Source organism: Alosa pseudoharengus, unplaced genomic scaffold (assembly GCF_046254945.1).
Source record: "Alosa pseudoharengus isolate Yale_2024_CS ecotype anadromous, Long Island Sound unplaced genomic scaffold, YU_APseudo_1.1 YU_APseudo_1.1_scf_14, whole genome shotgun sequence".
Classification (NCBI taxonomy): Eukaryota; Metazoa; Chordata; class Actinopteri; order Clupeiformes; family Clupeidae; genus Alosa; species Alosa pseudoharengus.
In genome coordinates this window covers 39264940-39281157 of record NW_027468609.1, presented here as the reverse complement: position 1 = coordinate 39281157, position 16218 = coordinate 39264940, and the positions used below count along the sequence as shown (strand labels likewise).

The following is a 16218-nucleotide window of genomic DNA, read 5'->3' as shown; positions in this document are numbered from 1 at the left end:
CTAAGGTGTTGATGAACAGGACCAACAACTTTAGTTGATAACATATGCAGATGAAACAAAAATTCATGTGGAGAAAGCCACACTTTGGGCAATTAGATAGTTAAATACCTAATCGGTTACTGTTCTATTTGAGATGGAGTGCGTCGACAGTTTTTAAGTAGAAACTCAACTCGATTTTCTAACTCGTATTTCCTTGAATGCCCGATAACCTCGTCCCTTCTAGGCCATTTGGGTTGGTGTATGACACTGCTTGGATTAGACTTATATCTGCATCTACTTTATAGGCGCGTCCGCATCTTGATATGTTTTTATCCATTGTGCGTAAAAGTAGGCCTAGATGATTTATGGTTATGCTTGAAAGTGACATTTTCATAAGAACGAGTTACAGCGTGTGATTAATAAACATTATTTTGCCATGCTCATTTAAAAATATAATGTCAGCATATATAAATGATAGGTAGACAATATGATCAAACTTTAAAATAATCGTAGGAATCTTGTGACATAACGCGTTCTAGTAAGCACAATCTAGCGTGGCAGGAATTGGAAATGCTGTTATATTTTTTCCCCTATTCGCATGAGAATGTTTAAATGCAAAAGATCTTGTATATTCCCAGGAAGATGGTAAAGATGTTTTACCTGACAACAATGATCTTTATTGAACTTAGTATAATATAACTTTCATAGGTAAAGTACAAGATAGAATGTTAGAAAGAAAGCATAACTAGAATTGAAATGGGACACGATAACCTGGTGGTAAGAATTCATACTGCAGATGGAAGTATGCAGCGAAGTGTAGCCAGTTACTTGCGCGTGTAGTAGGCTAAGTAATAGAAGATGCAAACACGCGTTATCCAAAGATAATGATAACTTATCCAAAGTGTCCAGTTGCTGGTAGGTTCTTAGACACGTGTTGCTTTGGCTAAGGTAACTTCTGGGTATATTTAACCAATTGTGTATTGATTCGGGTTCAGATTCAGATAACTTTATTAGTCCCCGAGGGGCAATTCAGTTTTACTGCTAACCCAATCATTACTTATTCCATTACAATATTTAGATGTGCATTAGTATACAATGTTAAAATAATAAATAGAAATTTCACTTGACTGTTCCATGGACCAGTAGTGTTGTAATTAAGAGACAGTGTGAGGACACTACAAAACAGGATGTGGAAGATAACGTTATATCATTATAAGGGATGCCTGCAGAGGCCTACCGTGGTTAACAACGTCAGTTAATTGCTAGATGCATTTAAGGAAGTATCCCATTTACTAATAGAGATATGATCTTACATTCAATCTCAGATACTCTAAAATTCAGTAAAACCTGGAAACACTAGTAAATACAAATAAGACATGATGGTTCTCGTCCTGCAGATGACCCCAACGCAGATAGGCTAAGGATAACTGGCAGGGAGGAGACTCCGATGCTCGTTGTAGGTACGAAATGTAGTCAGATGTCTCTAGACCCTCCATGACCATGCATCTTCCTCAACCGCCTCTTGTTATGTCATTAAAAAGCTCACGCAGAGACGGGCTTCACTAAGGACGCACTTTCATGGGCAAATTTCCTTTAAGCAGAGCGAGTAGACCTATGCGTAAGTTTTTAGTGAATTACACTTATTTGGGTAAAATATTGTGCCTCCTTAGTGAATAACATTTGTAATGTTATTGAAGATCTTATAGCTGTGGTAGGCTATGACCTACAGAAATGTTAACAAGTTTTATCTTTCTAGAGTTAAATGATAAAGAGATGTGTCCAAACCCATTGTCCAATAAGGAACTTTATCCGATATTAAGATCTTTATTCTTAATATTCTTAAGATCTTCATGTTAAAAGTTGTGTAATTGTTGTCAGCATTATTATGACTATTTGCCTGTGACCCTCTGCGTAAAAGCTGTAGGTATCCATGTTACCCTAGGACTTCCACATCTGGAAGCAGGGGATCGGGAGACTCCGACCCACTCGACGATTTCATAGGGGACAAATTCTAATGATCAAAGAGTCTGCATGTTCATTTTGTGACATGGACTATTTGAACAATGCTTTTGAGACTATGGTGGGGAAAGTGTGTGTTGAATGCATGCGTGAAAAGTCTTTGGATCAGGTGCAATGCTTTATTCAAGAGTTGAATATGCGGGAGGTAAAACCCCTGTGTCAGTTAGTTTATGGAATGTTACCCCTACGAGGGCAATTGGCAAGCATTTTGAGGAATATCCCTGGAATCCAAATTATGAAACGAGACGAGGTGTACATAGAATCAGCGATAAGACATCCTAGGCCTTTAGTCTCTTGTTCACTGTCATGTGATTATTTTGCCTACTCGATACCTTTACAAACATTTGGAAAAGCGATCCACTAACAGAGAAAGGGGCACTGGATAAATGTTTATTTATTCCCTCATGTAGCCAGGACCATGTGATGGAGACCGATCGGATAGTCCCGACCGAGACTCCGACTTCCCCACTACAGACCCCGGAATATCGGGCGGATTGGGCCGATGTGTTGCTGGAACTAGCCTTGCCTCAGAACAGGTGTGTAGCAACGTCAGTTGTTCCCGGGCAGGTATAGCGTTATTTCTTCTGCTCCAGGCTGACCATGACCTCGGACGACAGAGTAATACCTACCTCCTGTGTGGAATCTGCGTTTCTGCTAGACCCGAGTGCTGGGTACAGGTAGTAGCAATAACACACAGCCCAGAACCCTTGATAATGATTGGAGTATATCCTGATAATATATTTGATTTGATCAGTTCTTCTGTCTTGCATGCATGGAATCTCTTTCCATATCGACAAATTCCAATTCTGTACAGTTATCCAGTGACCCGTGTAGTGTTAATGTGTTTTTATGATTATCAGACGCGAGCCCCTTGGGCTTCTTTGCAGTATCATACTGGAGCCCGGATTGGCATCTTGTGGGGTCCAGTATCCTTCGAAGTTCCTTACACAGTGCCTACTTCTGTGCTACGCCCTGTGCTCCACGTAGGGGGTGACGTGTTGCCAGAACACCAACCGTATGGACCACAGAGCAGTAGCACAAAACCAATACGTCTTACAAGGCGAAAACGCAGAAAGGCTAGATTCAGCGCTAGCTATCAAGGTAACCTCTATGATCTAGAAAATATGATTAGACAAATTAGGAAAGAAACTGACCAGGAATTGAATCGTAATGTTAAACCAATTACTTTGCAACCTACTCTTGAATTAAGATCACCTGAAAGCGTGGAAGTGAATGAATGTGTTGAAGCAGATGTTGAACAATGTGCAGGATTACTAAACCAGATCACCCTGATCTCAGAAATACTTGATGATTATTGAATGTGAATAAAAGAATGGATGATGAACCATAACTGCAAACAATGACCTCATAATAAATAATAAAGTGCGATGAATGAAATGTATCAGTACAAGTATTTTAGTAGCATGACTTTGTAAAGTCTAGAGAGTTATGTATGTCTCAAAACTGTGAAATGAGTAAAGTGCCTTAAACTGTTCAAATGAATGTATTCAGATTGCATTGTGTGAAGGTTAATGCCATAAGTGTTTGTAACCTGTAAGAATGTAACCGATCTCTCTTGATGACTGTAAAAGTGTATGTTGCTAAATGTAATGTGTTACATGGTTATAATTGCCATTGAATGTAAACCGTTTGTGTAACCTGTGGAAACTATCTGTAAACCTGAATGTGATGTATCATCTCCGAAATGTAACCCGGAGAAGGATGTGAATGCGTGTCATTTTAAATTGTTGGGTAAGATCAGTGGCTTCTAGAATGTATTAGCTATTGTAAGAATATTCCCAGCTATATTCCTAGCTAACGTGAGAATATTCCCAGCCCTCGTGGGAACTTCTAGAAGTTTCTAAACTGTCGTGGGAAAATAGGATTGATTTGTCTCAGGAATGTGTGGGGGAGGTCAAGTCTACCTAGTATAAATAGGGGCTGAACTAGACAATCGGGGCTGCTTCTTCTTTTTTCCTTCCTTCAACTCGCTGGGTTTTTGCTTTATGATGTCGCGTGCGGTTGTTAGAATTCGTCCTCCGAAATTCGTTGAGAAGCAAAGTGTTGGACGTCGTGCCAGGCTGAGTCGCGGACCGAAACTCCGTGGAACCTGTTGCAGATATCAGACCTGCTACTCCGACAGAGAGTGACTGCAGAAGACAATCAGCTGACTTTTTCCCTTTTTTTGAGGACTTACTTTTTTTCCTTATATTCTTCCATTAGTGGATTTACTATTTTCCTATTTTGTGGATTTACCATTTTTATTGTAATCTCTTCTCCATTTGTGGATTTACTATTTTCCTATTTTGTGGATTTACTCTTTTTACATTTTCTGCAACATTTCTACCTGCAAGTGGATATTACGCCGCATTTTGTTATCATCTCCAAAGTGCTGAAAAGTAAAGAACTTATTTAATCTTGGCATCTAATTCTTCAAGCAGTATTTTTTGTCTTTTCTTGGTTTTCCTACGAATTCCAGCAGGAGGGTAAGATAACGTGTCTCTTCTGTGGTTATTCATCTGTCTTTTCTAAGACTTAGGTCAGCGTGACTTTATACTGAAGGACGGTAAGAAGGTCTCCACTCTTTAAAAACCTAAGCAAGAAGTAGCCTATAACCTGTGTCTCTAGATAAATTCTAGGGTCAAACATCTTCGCACGTTAGCCAACTGTTCGAGACCTAGGCGTAGTCGCTCCTTATTTCATAAACATCTCAATAAATCCACCACGGAAGCCTGATCAACTTCCAAGGGGGATATTTAAAAATAGGAGCTTTAGGTTATCTGCGCCGCAGAGGGAAGTCGTGCGACTGCACTCGACAGTAGGTCCCTGCTATCTACAATTACCTCCAGGGAGGTATCGTAGGTTTTAACTGCTTAGGACTGGGGTTACGTCTGAGAAACGGCTGACGTTGACTAGGTTCTGGGGGTTACCTGCAGGGGGCAACACACAGTGCAGAACTAAAAAGTAAACAGGTAAACAAGTAAACAGCTAAAATGCAAATGCTAGAGGTGTAGTTTTGTTCAGCAGTGTTACAGCCTCTGGAAAGAAGCTTTACCTGAGCCTGCTGGTGTGGGAGCGCAGGCTCCTGTAACGCCTGCCAGATGGAAGAAGGGTGAAAAGACCATGGTTTGGGTGTGTGGCATCCTTGACAATGGCTTTGTACAGCGTTTATGATATGTGTTGAGAATGGATGGGGGTTGGGAGCCAATAGTCTTTTGGGCAGATTTCACTACTCTTTGTAGTGCCTTGCGATCAGCAGCGTTGCAGTTGCCGTACCATACAGAGATGCAATTTGTGAGTATGCTCTCAATGGTACAGCGGTAGAAGTCTGAGAGAATTCTAGGACATAGGTGTGCTTTCTTAAGGGTCCGTAGAAAGTGAACAGACTGGAGGAGTTGAGAGACCAATAAAGATTTTCTGTGATGTGGACCCCAAGGAACTTAAAGTTAGACACACGTTCCACCTCAGCACCGCTGATATGGAGGGGGGTGTGTGCCTTGCTGTTGGTTCTCCTGAAGTCCACAATGATAATGGTCTTCTGGGTGTTGAGTGCCAGGTTATTGTTTTTACACCACTGTTTCATTCACTGCTGTTTCATTCTCCTCTCTGATCAGGCCCACCCCTGTGATGGGTGATAGTGGAGGAGGAGAGACTTCCTAATTTAACAGTCTGGGGTCTGTTAGTAAGGAAGTCCATTATCCAGTTGCAGAGTGAGTTGCTGATGCCAAGCTGGCTGGCGAAAAAGTCTGTGTAAACGTTTTGTGACCATTTAAGCGGTGAAGTCCTGTCTATTTAGGCTGGCTTTACACAACAACGCTCCCAGGTGAAACTAACAAAATATTTTATCAGATGTGCCTTTTGTTTAGACGGCGACAGCGTTTTGGGGGCTTAAAAACGCAAAAAAATGAACCCACCCTCCAGAGTGGAAATCTTAAAGACGCTCCACCGTCGCGTTCCCGTTTAAAGGGTTGAAAACGCAAAAGTGTGCTCTGAGCTGCTCACGCTGGCTATCCTCGCATACGCGTTGACGTCATATCCATGTGCAGTACAGCCAAACAACAACAAACATGTTGGATTATTTCCATCAGTCGGACATTCAAGTTGCCTTAGCTTAGGTTTTCGACTGTGGGCTATTTCGCGCTACTACGGAGAGAAGTAGAAGGAAGTTTCAACACATGCGCACGCTCTTGGTGTTGGGGCAGCCGTAGCCTACTGGTTAGCACTTCGGACCTGTAACCAGAGGGTTGCCGTTTCGAAACCCGACCAGTAGGCACGGCTGAAGTGGCCTTGAGCAAGGCACCTAACCCCTCACTGCTTCCCGAGCGCCGCTGTTGATGCAGGCAGCTCACTGCGCCGGGATTAGTGTGTGCTTCACCTCACTGTGTGTACACTGTGTGCTGTGTGTCTTTCACTAATTTACTGATTGGGATAAATGCAGAGACCAAATTTCCCTCACGGGATCAAAAGAGTATACTATACTTATGTATACTATACACACTATACGTATGGCAGTGCTTCACAGTGCCACCTGGCATGCATAGGCCTACTACATCAAATTTCACACACTTTTGCGTCACTGTGTGCATGAAGATTTCCACCCAAAGATGCTCGTCTAAACACGAAATAAAAAGTGGGAATGCAACGCCACTTTTGCGGATTGTGTTCAGATCATTGTCGTGTAAAGCTAGCCTTAGGCTACCTGCACAAAACGCACCCAAGCACGTTTTCTTGTTAGGATGACAGTGGACATGATGTGCTGGAATAAGTGCAACCAGCCAAACACAATGATTAATCATTATGACTTTCAAAAAACAATGACCTATCTCTCACCACTGCTCTGGGGCTCGTTTCTAGAAAGCGTTGTTTGCTAACTTGCGTCGCAACCGTGGTAGTTCGCTCCATCGTTCTTGAATTTGGTGTTTCTAGAAAAGGAAGTTAGAACTCTCAATCGCAAACAAGGACGCAAAATTTGGTCGTTTGAACTACTGCCCCAGGGCAGTCGCACTTGTGTCGTTCCTTGTTAGTTCCAGTTGGTGTCCTGAGCGCCTAACCAAAAATCACAACTGCCTAACCAAAAATTGCGAAGTGGATGTTTATCTCGTGACTCAATGATTGATCCTGTAGCTTTATTTTGATTAAGAGACTGACTCCGCTACTTGGGTCATTCTTGCTATTTATGTTGAATCAAGTATTGCCTTGCTTTTTGATAAGATAGTATCATAATCTTCACAGACTCACCACAGTAAGAAATGGTGTAGTGCCTAAAGCAGGGGACTTGTTATCCTAGCGTTGTGGGTTCGATTTTCTTATGATGTGAGATTGTCCTCTTGCTTCTCGCTACCTGCAGGTGAACTAGTGTGACACGTAGATTCAATTGTTTTTGACTGATGTCTTGTACCTATTGGTCTCTCAATGTAGAGTAACTATACATAAATATGTATGGTCAAAACCTATTGTTGTGTCCCGTAGGCTCAGAGGTGAAAAGAAGAGATAGGATGTGAACCCCGGCCGAGCGTGCAGTGCACCGACGCGCTGCTGTTAAGCTACGAGATAGGCTTGCGATACCCAGAAATTCGTCCAGGCTATATATTTTTTCCAACATAGATATTTAACACAAATAATGACTCATATTGGTCGGCTTAAGTTAACTGTTTTATATGCTTGCAAAAGATTTAGGTTTTTGTTGATGGCAATGCATTAATCACTCAGTTTAAATTAGAAAAATACGGAGCCCCGGATATGTCATGGGGAAAAAAAATAATAAGTTGTGGCCACGAAATAGCAATTTGTTCCCACAAAATAATAAGTTGTGGCCACAAAATAGCAATTCGTTCCCACAAAGTACTAATTTGTGGCCACGAAATAGTAATTCGTTCCCACGAAATAGGTAATTTGTGGCCACGAAATATTAATTAGTTCCCACGAAATATGTATAGTCTAACGTGCACTGGACAGCTGGGTGAGCAAATCAGGCGCCAGTAGAAGCCCGTCGTGTCTTTTCTCATCACTCCCCACCAGCTCTCAATTCTCTGGTTTGCAGTAGGGTACAACCGGGACGATTGAAACGGGGGACGAATGAAACATTCCGGTTTTCTCCGAGTGCAACGATGATAGACAGACATCATTTGGACAAAACATAGAGCATATTAACCTCCGTTGCTCAGCCAAATGCCATCCTGTTACGTCCTGTTATCACGGAGTTACAGGCGATAAACAATTTCTGATGGTCACAAGTTTACTTCATTAGCGGTTTATTTTTTTTTATTATTAAAGAGTGTTTTTCATTTAAAGGTTTGACTTCATGCTTATTCAGTAGAGCATTTAGTGCTCTCCCCAATCCCAGACGTTCACATTGCATGTTTGTTTGTAATGGATGCAAAACAGCCTATAATGCTAAATGTCTATGGGGGGACGATTGAAACACCTATTTCATTTGTCCCGACCAGGCAGTAAACCCCATTTATTCTAAGTCAATGCACACGTATCTGTGTTTATACTATATTTTATGCAGGTGAGACATGGAAAAACAGTTTTAGAAAGATGCAAATATATTTGGGGCTATCAGGTAGGGGGTCGAGTTTTGCCATGTTAACCTATGGAGACTGACGGCCTGTGGGTCATGAAGGGCACTTATTTGGATGTGTGGTGGCTTTAACCACATAAAAACAGAGTGAAATAACATTTTGTACTATAGAAACATTATATAATTCGAAACATGCATTATTCTAGTTATATTAATGGCATAGTGCATGCTATTTCCATAACCGCGAAATACGCGCATCACCATTACGGCAATGAGTTGACATGAACCAATACAGCAGCAATCTATCTAAAATAACACATACTTGAAGTACCATTCATGGTATGTTGTCAAATATTGAAGTTGTGGGAAGTTTACATAATTTAAGCTGTATGTTTCATTCGTCCCCCATGCTGTTTTATTTGTCCCAGCCAGGAGGGACGAATGAAACATAACGCACGTTCGACTTCTCCTTAAATAACTCTTGAACTGTTTTGTTCAGAGCTGTAAATGCAACTGTATTTGACAGAGGACAGATGTAGGTTGCTAGTGACAAAATATAAACTTTCAGTGTTTTACAATGTCTTTGTAAATTACGTTTCACTAAAAAGTGTTTCATTTGTCCCGGTTCTCCATCAGCCTCGGCGTTGCTCCTGACCGTCCATCTATCTCGGCACAGGTCCTCGGGTCAGCGCACCTCTGCGACGCGACGTTTTACAAAAGATAGAAGTGCCCGAGATATGATTTCATCAGTGCGCGGCGTATGCAAATAATAACAAAGAAATGAAACAGTGATGGGTGTGTGGGTAGAAGGCGTGAGATCAAAGTCAAAGTCAAAGTCAGCTTTATTGTCAATTTCTGCACATGTTCCAGACATACAAAGAGATCGAAATGACGTTTCTCACTATCCCACGGTGAAGACAAGACATATTTTACCAATTTAAGTCCACAGACAAACATAACATTCAAGTAAACAAAAGTAAGTAAATAAGTAAATAAGAGGGCACATATAATGAAAAAAATAAGAGCAGCAAAATTTGGTTGAAATTGTGCATACACAGTCAATAAAATACTAGTGCAAAGTCAGGCCAATAAAAGGCTGAGGTAGTTCTGTTTGACCTAAGTAAGAAAGAAAGTGGCATAGTGGTGCAAGTTATGTAAGAGCAGCAGAAGTGTTGTGTTTTCAGGACAACAACAACAAGTTGCAAAGTGTACAAGTGTGCAAGTGGAGTAGTGCAGGCGGCCATTTGTGGGTCCAATGTCCAGGATGTTATGTAGCTGAGGGTGGAGGGGGGAGAGGAGGGAGAGAGTTCAGCATCCTAACAGCTTGGTGTATGAAGCTGTTGGTGAGTCTGGTAGTGCGGGAGCGCAGGCTTCTGTACCTCTTCCCAGAGGGCAGTAGATCAAACAGATTGTGAGCGGGGTGACTTGCATCACTCACAATTTTGGTCGCCTTGCGGGTGAGGTGTAAATGTCCTTCAGGGAGGGGAGTGAAGCACCAATAATCCTTCCAGCTGTGTTCACTATGCGCTGCAGGGCTTTCCTGTTGTATTCAGTGCAGCTTCCGCTTACAGCTGGAGAGGATGCTCTCAATGGTGCCTCGGTAGAATGTGGTCATGATGGCTGGTGGAGCACTTGCTCGCCTGAGTTTCCGCAGGAAGTACAGACGGCGCTGAGCTCTCTTCGCCAGTGATGCAGTGTTGGTGGTCCAGGAGAGGTCTTCACTGATGTGCACCCCCAGGAATTTGGTGCTGCTCGCTCTCTCCACCACAGCACCGTCGATGGTCAGTGGCAGGTGTTGGGTGTGACCTCTCCGGAAGTCAACAACAATCTCTTTGGTCTTGCTGACGTTCAGCAGGAGGTTGTTGTCCCTGCACCACGTGGTCAGATGGTCGACCTCCAACCTGTATTGAGTCTCGTCGCCCTTGGTGATGAGACCCACCAGAGTTGTGTCGTCAGCAAATTTCACTATGTGATTGTTGCTGTAGGTTGCAGTGCAGTCATGCGTCAGCAGGGTGAAGAGCAGCGGACTGAGCACGCAGCCTTGGGGGGCCCCTGTGCTCAGTGTGATGCTGCTTGAGGTATTGTTGCCAACACGTACTACTTGAGGCCTCTGACAGAGGAAGTCCAGTAGCCAGTTGCAGAGGTAGGTACTGAGTCCCAGTTTGTCAAGTTTGCAGATGAGTTGTTGTGGTATTATGGTGTTGAATGCAGAACTGAAGTCTATAAACAGAAATTTCACATATGAGTCTCTTTTTTCCAGGTGGGTGAGGGCTGGGTGGAGGGCAGATCAGATTGCATCCTCTGTAGACCGTTTGGCTCGGAGATGAGATGAGGATGGGGAAAAAGTGAGAGTGAGGAGGGGGGGGGGGAATGAAGATTCACCTCCAGCTATCTGATGCATGTTTTAATGGAAATGTTCACGGCCGCCTTATAAAAAAACGCAAACGAGAGAGACACGTTCAAGTCGTACCTACGCCGGTGCAGCGACCTGGCTCTTAATAGTCTGTGGAGATGCCTCTCGCTAATAATGAATCCCTCCAATGCCAGGCTTTTCAAAATGTCTTTGTATTTCATTCCCAGCCTAAAATAGCACTTTACCATACTATCCCTGTCCATTGTGTGACAGCGACCTGTTCCTGTTTGAGGAGTTGCGCTTGATTTGCTCATCCAGCTGTCCAGTGCACAGCCTATAGGCCTACCTATTTCGTGGTCACAAATTACTATTTCGTGGGAACTAATTAATATTTCGTGGCCACAAATTACCTATTTCGTGGGAATGAATTAATATTTCGTGGCCACAAATTAGTACTTTGTGGGAACGAATTGCTATTTCGTGGCCACAACTTATTATTTTGTGGGAACGAATTGCTATTTCGTGGCCACAACTTATTATTTTTTTTCCCCATGACATATCCGGGGCTCCGTAGAAAAATGTGACATAGGCCGTGAAAGAAAATTTCTAGGGGGTGGGGTATTGACCTCTCCGGAATAAGTCCCGCCTCCGAAACATCCGGATCCACCCAACTTCCGGGCATTGAATGTATATGGGAAATAACATGGCGTTTCGAAATATCATACCTGTCAAACATCTGTAGGTGGCGAAGTAGAAAAAAATGGTGGGCCGATTGGCCTACACTTCTGACATCTAGTTTCCACTGGATTTTTTGATTGTCGGTGCCGTTAAAGTAGAAATATATCAGTAAGAAGCACTAAGCTAACGCACGCTTCGGACGCCGCGACTGCCCGAGTCAAAGTTGCATAGCAACGGCAATGTTTCATAGTTTGTCTTCACCGAAATGGAGTTCGTGGCACCAGAGCCTGTCTACGGAGGTGGCACTAATCGTCATGTTTGATAGGTTGTTAATACATTCTGAAAATGTTACTGTTCTGATCAAGGTCATGCAAAATAAAGCTATCAACTCAATACGACTCTGCCTCTGATTCCTAGTCTGGTTATCATTATCTGTTTTTCGTGAAAAAAAAATCTTGTCTCGTCATGTCTTTAGTGTCTTTGTCGGCGATTTCTTTCTTTTTCAAATATCTCAATAACAGCCAACAAACTCTCAGCACAGTCAAACCAAAGTTAAGTCGTGTTGAAAAGAGGCTGAACCTTGCAAACGATTTACTGTTCGACCACTGAAATCACGCGTGAATCAAACGTGAAAATGACCATCAGGTTTGGTTTTGACTGGTTGTGAGCGAGATCTAACGCCCTCCTCCGCCCGCGTACATCGGAACTAGCTCCCGGTTAGCATTAATAATCGTTTACTACTTTAACGGCACCGACAATCAAAAAATCCAGTGGAAACCAGATGGCAGAAGTATGAAGGCCAATCAGCCCACCAGCTTTTTCTACTTTGCCACCTACAGAGTTTGACAGGTACGATTTTTCGAAACGCCATGTTATTTCCCATAGACATTCGACAACCGGAAGTTGGGTGGATCCGGATGTTTCGGAGGCGGGACTTATTCCGGAGAGGTCTATTACACATTGCCACTGTTGGAGCAAACTTCCAAGGTTGCGACGCAAGTTAGCAAATGACGCTTTCTAGAAACGAGCCCCTGAGCGGCAGAAAAGCCTTTATGACATGGACACATCACTACCAAACTCTCGGCCTCTTTCTCAAATCTCAAATTTCTGTGCGCTATTACCCATGATATTATGTCCATGATATAATGCCAGTAGCATTGCCCAGAACTTACCTACGTTGTTGAAGCCATATGATTCCCGGGCTTTATCACACAAATATGACACAGTACTCCATTTTCCATAGCGGTTAGGATCACACTCAATAAGGTCATATGGAGGTTCTCCAGCCACGATCCAATCACTTAGGAACTTCCCAATTCCTCCTGCATGAATGACTCCATACCTGACGAAACATAAAATAATTAATTAATTGATTTCAAATGAGCTTTTTTTATATTTTATATTACTTATATTAGTTCCAGTAAGAAAAGTATCTATTGATTAAATAACTGTATGCAGTTCATTTATTTTGTTAATTGACATTGTATTTCTCTAACTTCAGAAGGATTAAATTAATTCTTACATTCACTGTATTTCAATTTAAATTTAGACTAACCCAAATCCAATAGCTGTCCAGTAGTTGCGAGCCCCCTGGTGTGGACCAACCATGGGCGATAGGTCTGGTGTGTACGTGATAGGGCCAGACACAATATTTATGATGTCAGCATTCTTAAGGACTGGGACCATCTCCATGGCCATCTCGACATGCTCCATGATTCTGTCCAGGTCTGACTCAAACAGCTCCTTGCCAAAACCTGTAGTCACCAATCGTACAGTTGGTATTATTGGTACGAATCTGTGTCAACAGTTTTACCTGCCCCATTATGACCACAACATTGATGGTACAGTTATTAGCATTGTTTTTTAAGCAGATGAGCCACATGGGTTTGGATACCATTTATGACAAATATTTAGGAGCCTGTGAGGTGCACCCCCTGAGAAAGCACTAGCGGCACTGAAAATCACATTAAAAACACATCTGGTTCTTATTTGTAAAAAATACAAAATATATTGTGAAGCAATAATAATATTAATAATATTAATAATAATAATATAATACATTTTCAATCAAATAGTGGAAATTATGGAATTTGCAAGCCCTGAGTTCAAAGACAGTTAACCAACTATACAAAATAGACTTACCTGGTGGTACTCCATCCCTCACCCAGGAGTCTTGCAACTTCATCTTTTCCTCTTGCTCATAAGGGCCAAAAAGTAGCCCATCCCTTTCTTGCCGCAGGTAGTATGACCCTTCCAAGTCACGGATAACTGGTAACTCTGTCTTCAGAGCCTTAACCTCAGGCACTGTTGCTGTGACAACATACTGGTGATGGACAGGTATGGTAGGGTGCTCAAAACCAATCATCTCACCCAACTCACGAGCCCAAAAGCCTAAACATCAACCAAAAAATAAAGAGAATAAAAAAATAATTAACTTACTAAACTTCACTTGCCTGTTACCTTAGCAAAACCTCTGATTTAGCATTTAGCAACTTAGCATTTAGCAAGTAGCCAGACATGGTTGGTTTGTCAAATGGGGTACCCTACTAAAAAAAAAACTCATCCTCCCAAGAAAATAGTCCCCTCTAATACTGTAAATCATTGTTGCATGCTAATTCATAATCATTTGAATGACTGTGCGATCTAAACGCATGGTCACTGGCGAATAGCTTAAATACATTTAGGGGTTTGTCCAGTCCACATTTGGGGTGGTTTTGTTATCAAACATCGGGTGCTTGGCGCAAAAAGGCGGTTCTTATGTTTCTTAATCAGTCATGGGTGTGTTTTGGGCCTAACAATGAAAATGGCATCTGCCATTCCCTTTAACAGCAAGCAGCGCAACTTCAAACAGCGCATCGGTATTCTGATAGTCAGTAGCAAATTTGAAGGCCGTATGGAACAGGTACAGTATGTATACAGGACAGGTATTTCACTAAACCATGCTTTACTAACCTAGCAGAGTTTTGCCTATACACATCTGACCTTGTCTATTATTTGAACTCATAGGCAAAGTGAAACTAACTTCACCGTGGTGTCATAGTCAACGACAAAACAGTTATACACAGTTAATTACTTTCTTTTTTTATGAAAAACTGTAAATGCATATTTCAAATACTGTCAATTGAAATACTGCCCATCTCAGGTTACAGTCTGAAATTATTTTTTATTAATTTTATTAATTATTCAATTATTCAGACAGTACTCCCACACTTTCACAAATATGTGGACTTTGCAACCAGGGGAGAAAACATTCTGGATCAGGTCTACTCAAACATCAAACAGGCATACAGATCTGTTCCCCACCCCCACCTGGGAAACTCGGACCATCTTTCTGTTATGCTAATGCCATCTTACAGGCCACTGTCAACGAGGAACAAACCATCTGTGAAGCAGATCAGAACCTGGCCAGAGGGGGCTACCCCAGCGCAGCAAGACTGTTTTGACTGTACAGACTGGACTGTTTTTAGGGAGGCTGCCACTTCCAACCAGCATGTCAATATAACAGAATACACTGAGTCTGTGATGGGATACATATCCAAATGCATGGAAGATGTGACAGTCATAAAACACATCACCACAAGGGCAAACAATAAACCATGGTTCACCAGGGAGGTATGTGAGCTCCTAAAAGCTTGGAATGTGGCTTTCAAGTCTGGAGACAAAGAGGCCCTCAGAACTGCCAGGGCCAACTTGAACCGGGGCCTGAGAGCAGCAAAGCATGCCTATGGACAAAAAATCCAGTCACACTTCACTGACACAAAAGACCCCAGACGCCTATGGCAAGGCATCCAGTAAGTAACGGACTACAGGCCTACACCCCCACCGTCTGAGGACAGCACAGACTTCCTAAACTCACTCAACTCATTCTTCAGCCGTTTTGAGGAAAACAACAACACCACTCCAACAAAAGCTCTACACTGTCTGGACAATGCAACACTTCAACTTGATCCTGCTAACGTGCGGAGGACCCTTCAAAAGGTGAACCCCAGGAAGACTACTGGTACTGACAATATACCTGGGCGTGTGCTTAGATACTGTGCTAACTCACTCACAATGTTCTCACAGACATCTTCAACATCTCTCTGAGCCAAGGAATCATACCAGAATGCTTTAAAGCCACTACTATCATACCGCTACCAAAGAAATCACCAGCCACAACACTGAACGACTACCGGCCTATTACTCACGCCCATCATGATGAAGTGCTTTGAAAGGCTGGTCAAGCCCCATATAACATCCAGCCTACCTGCCAGATTTGACCGTTTCCAGTTTGCATACCGTCCCAAGCGTTCCACTGATGATGCCATAGCATCCCTCAGTCTGGCTCATCTGGAGAACAAAAACAGCTGCGTGCGGATGCTGTTCATCGATTTCAGCTCTGCCTTCAACACAGTCATCCCACAACACCTGGTGAAAAAACTCAGTGCTGTAGGCATCAGCACCCCACTTTGCAACTGGCTACTAGACTTTCTCACCAACAGACCACAGACATTAAGAGTTGGCAAAAACTCCTCACAGACCACCATCATGAGCACTGGGGTCCCTCAAGGATGTGTGTTGAGTCCTCTGCTGTTCACACTGATGACTCATGACTGTTGTGCCAGACACAACTCAAACCACATCATCAATTTTGCAGATGACACAACAGCAGTAGGCCTCATCAGCA

The 16218-nt window shown here is 42.6% G+C and overlaps 1 protein-coding gene across 3 annotated transcripts in view; it reads right to left on the bottom strand.

The window, feature by feature from the left end:
• The window catches only part of dmgdh (dimethylglycine dehydrogenase), a 200459-nt gene that overhangs the window by 86314 nt on the left and 97927 nt on the right, over positions 1-16218 (bottom strand). For 2 of the 3 annotated variants that reach the window (XM_076284921.1, XM_076284919.1), the window contains 3 exons: positions 13695-13943; positions 13108-13306; positions 12725-12894 (listed from right to left, as the gene is read on the bottom strand). In XM_076284921.1, the coding sequence (XP_076141036.1) occupies positions 12725-12894; positions 13108-13306; positions 13695-13943 (618 nt within the window). The remainder of the gene's footprint in view (positions 1-12724; positions 12895-13107; positions 13307-13694; positions 13944-16218) is intronic. The other variant, XM_076284920.1, reaches the window with a different exon arrangement.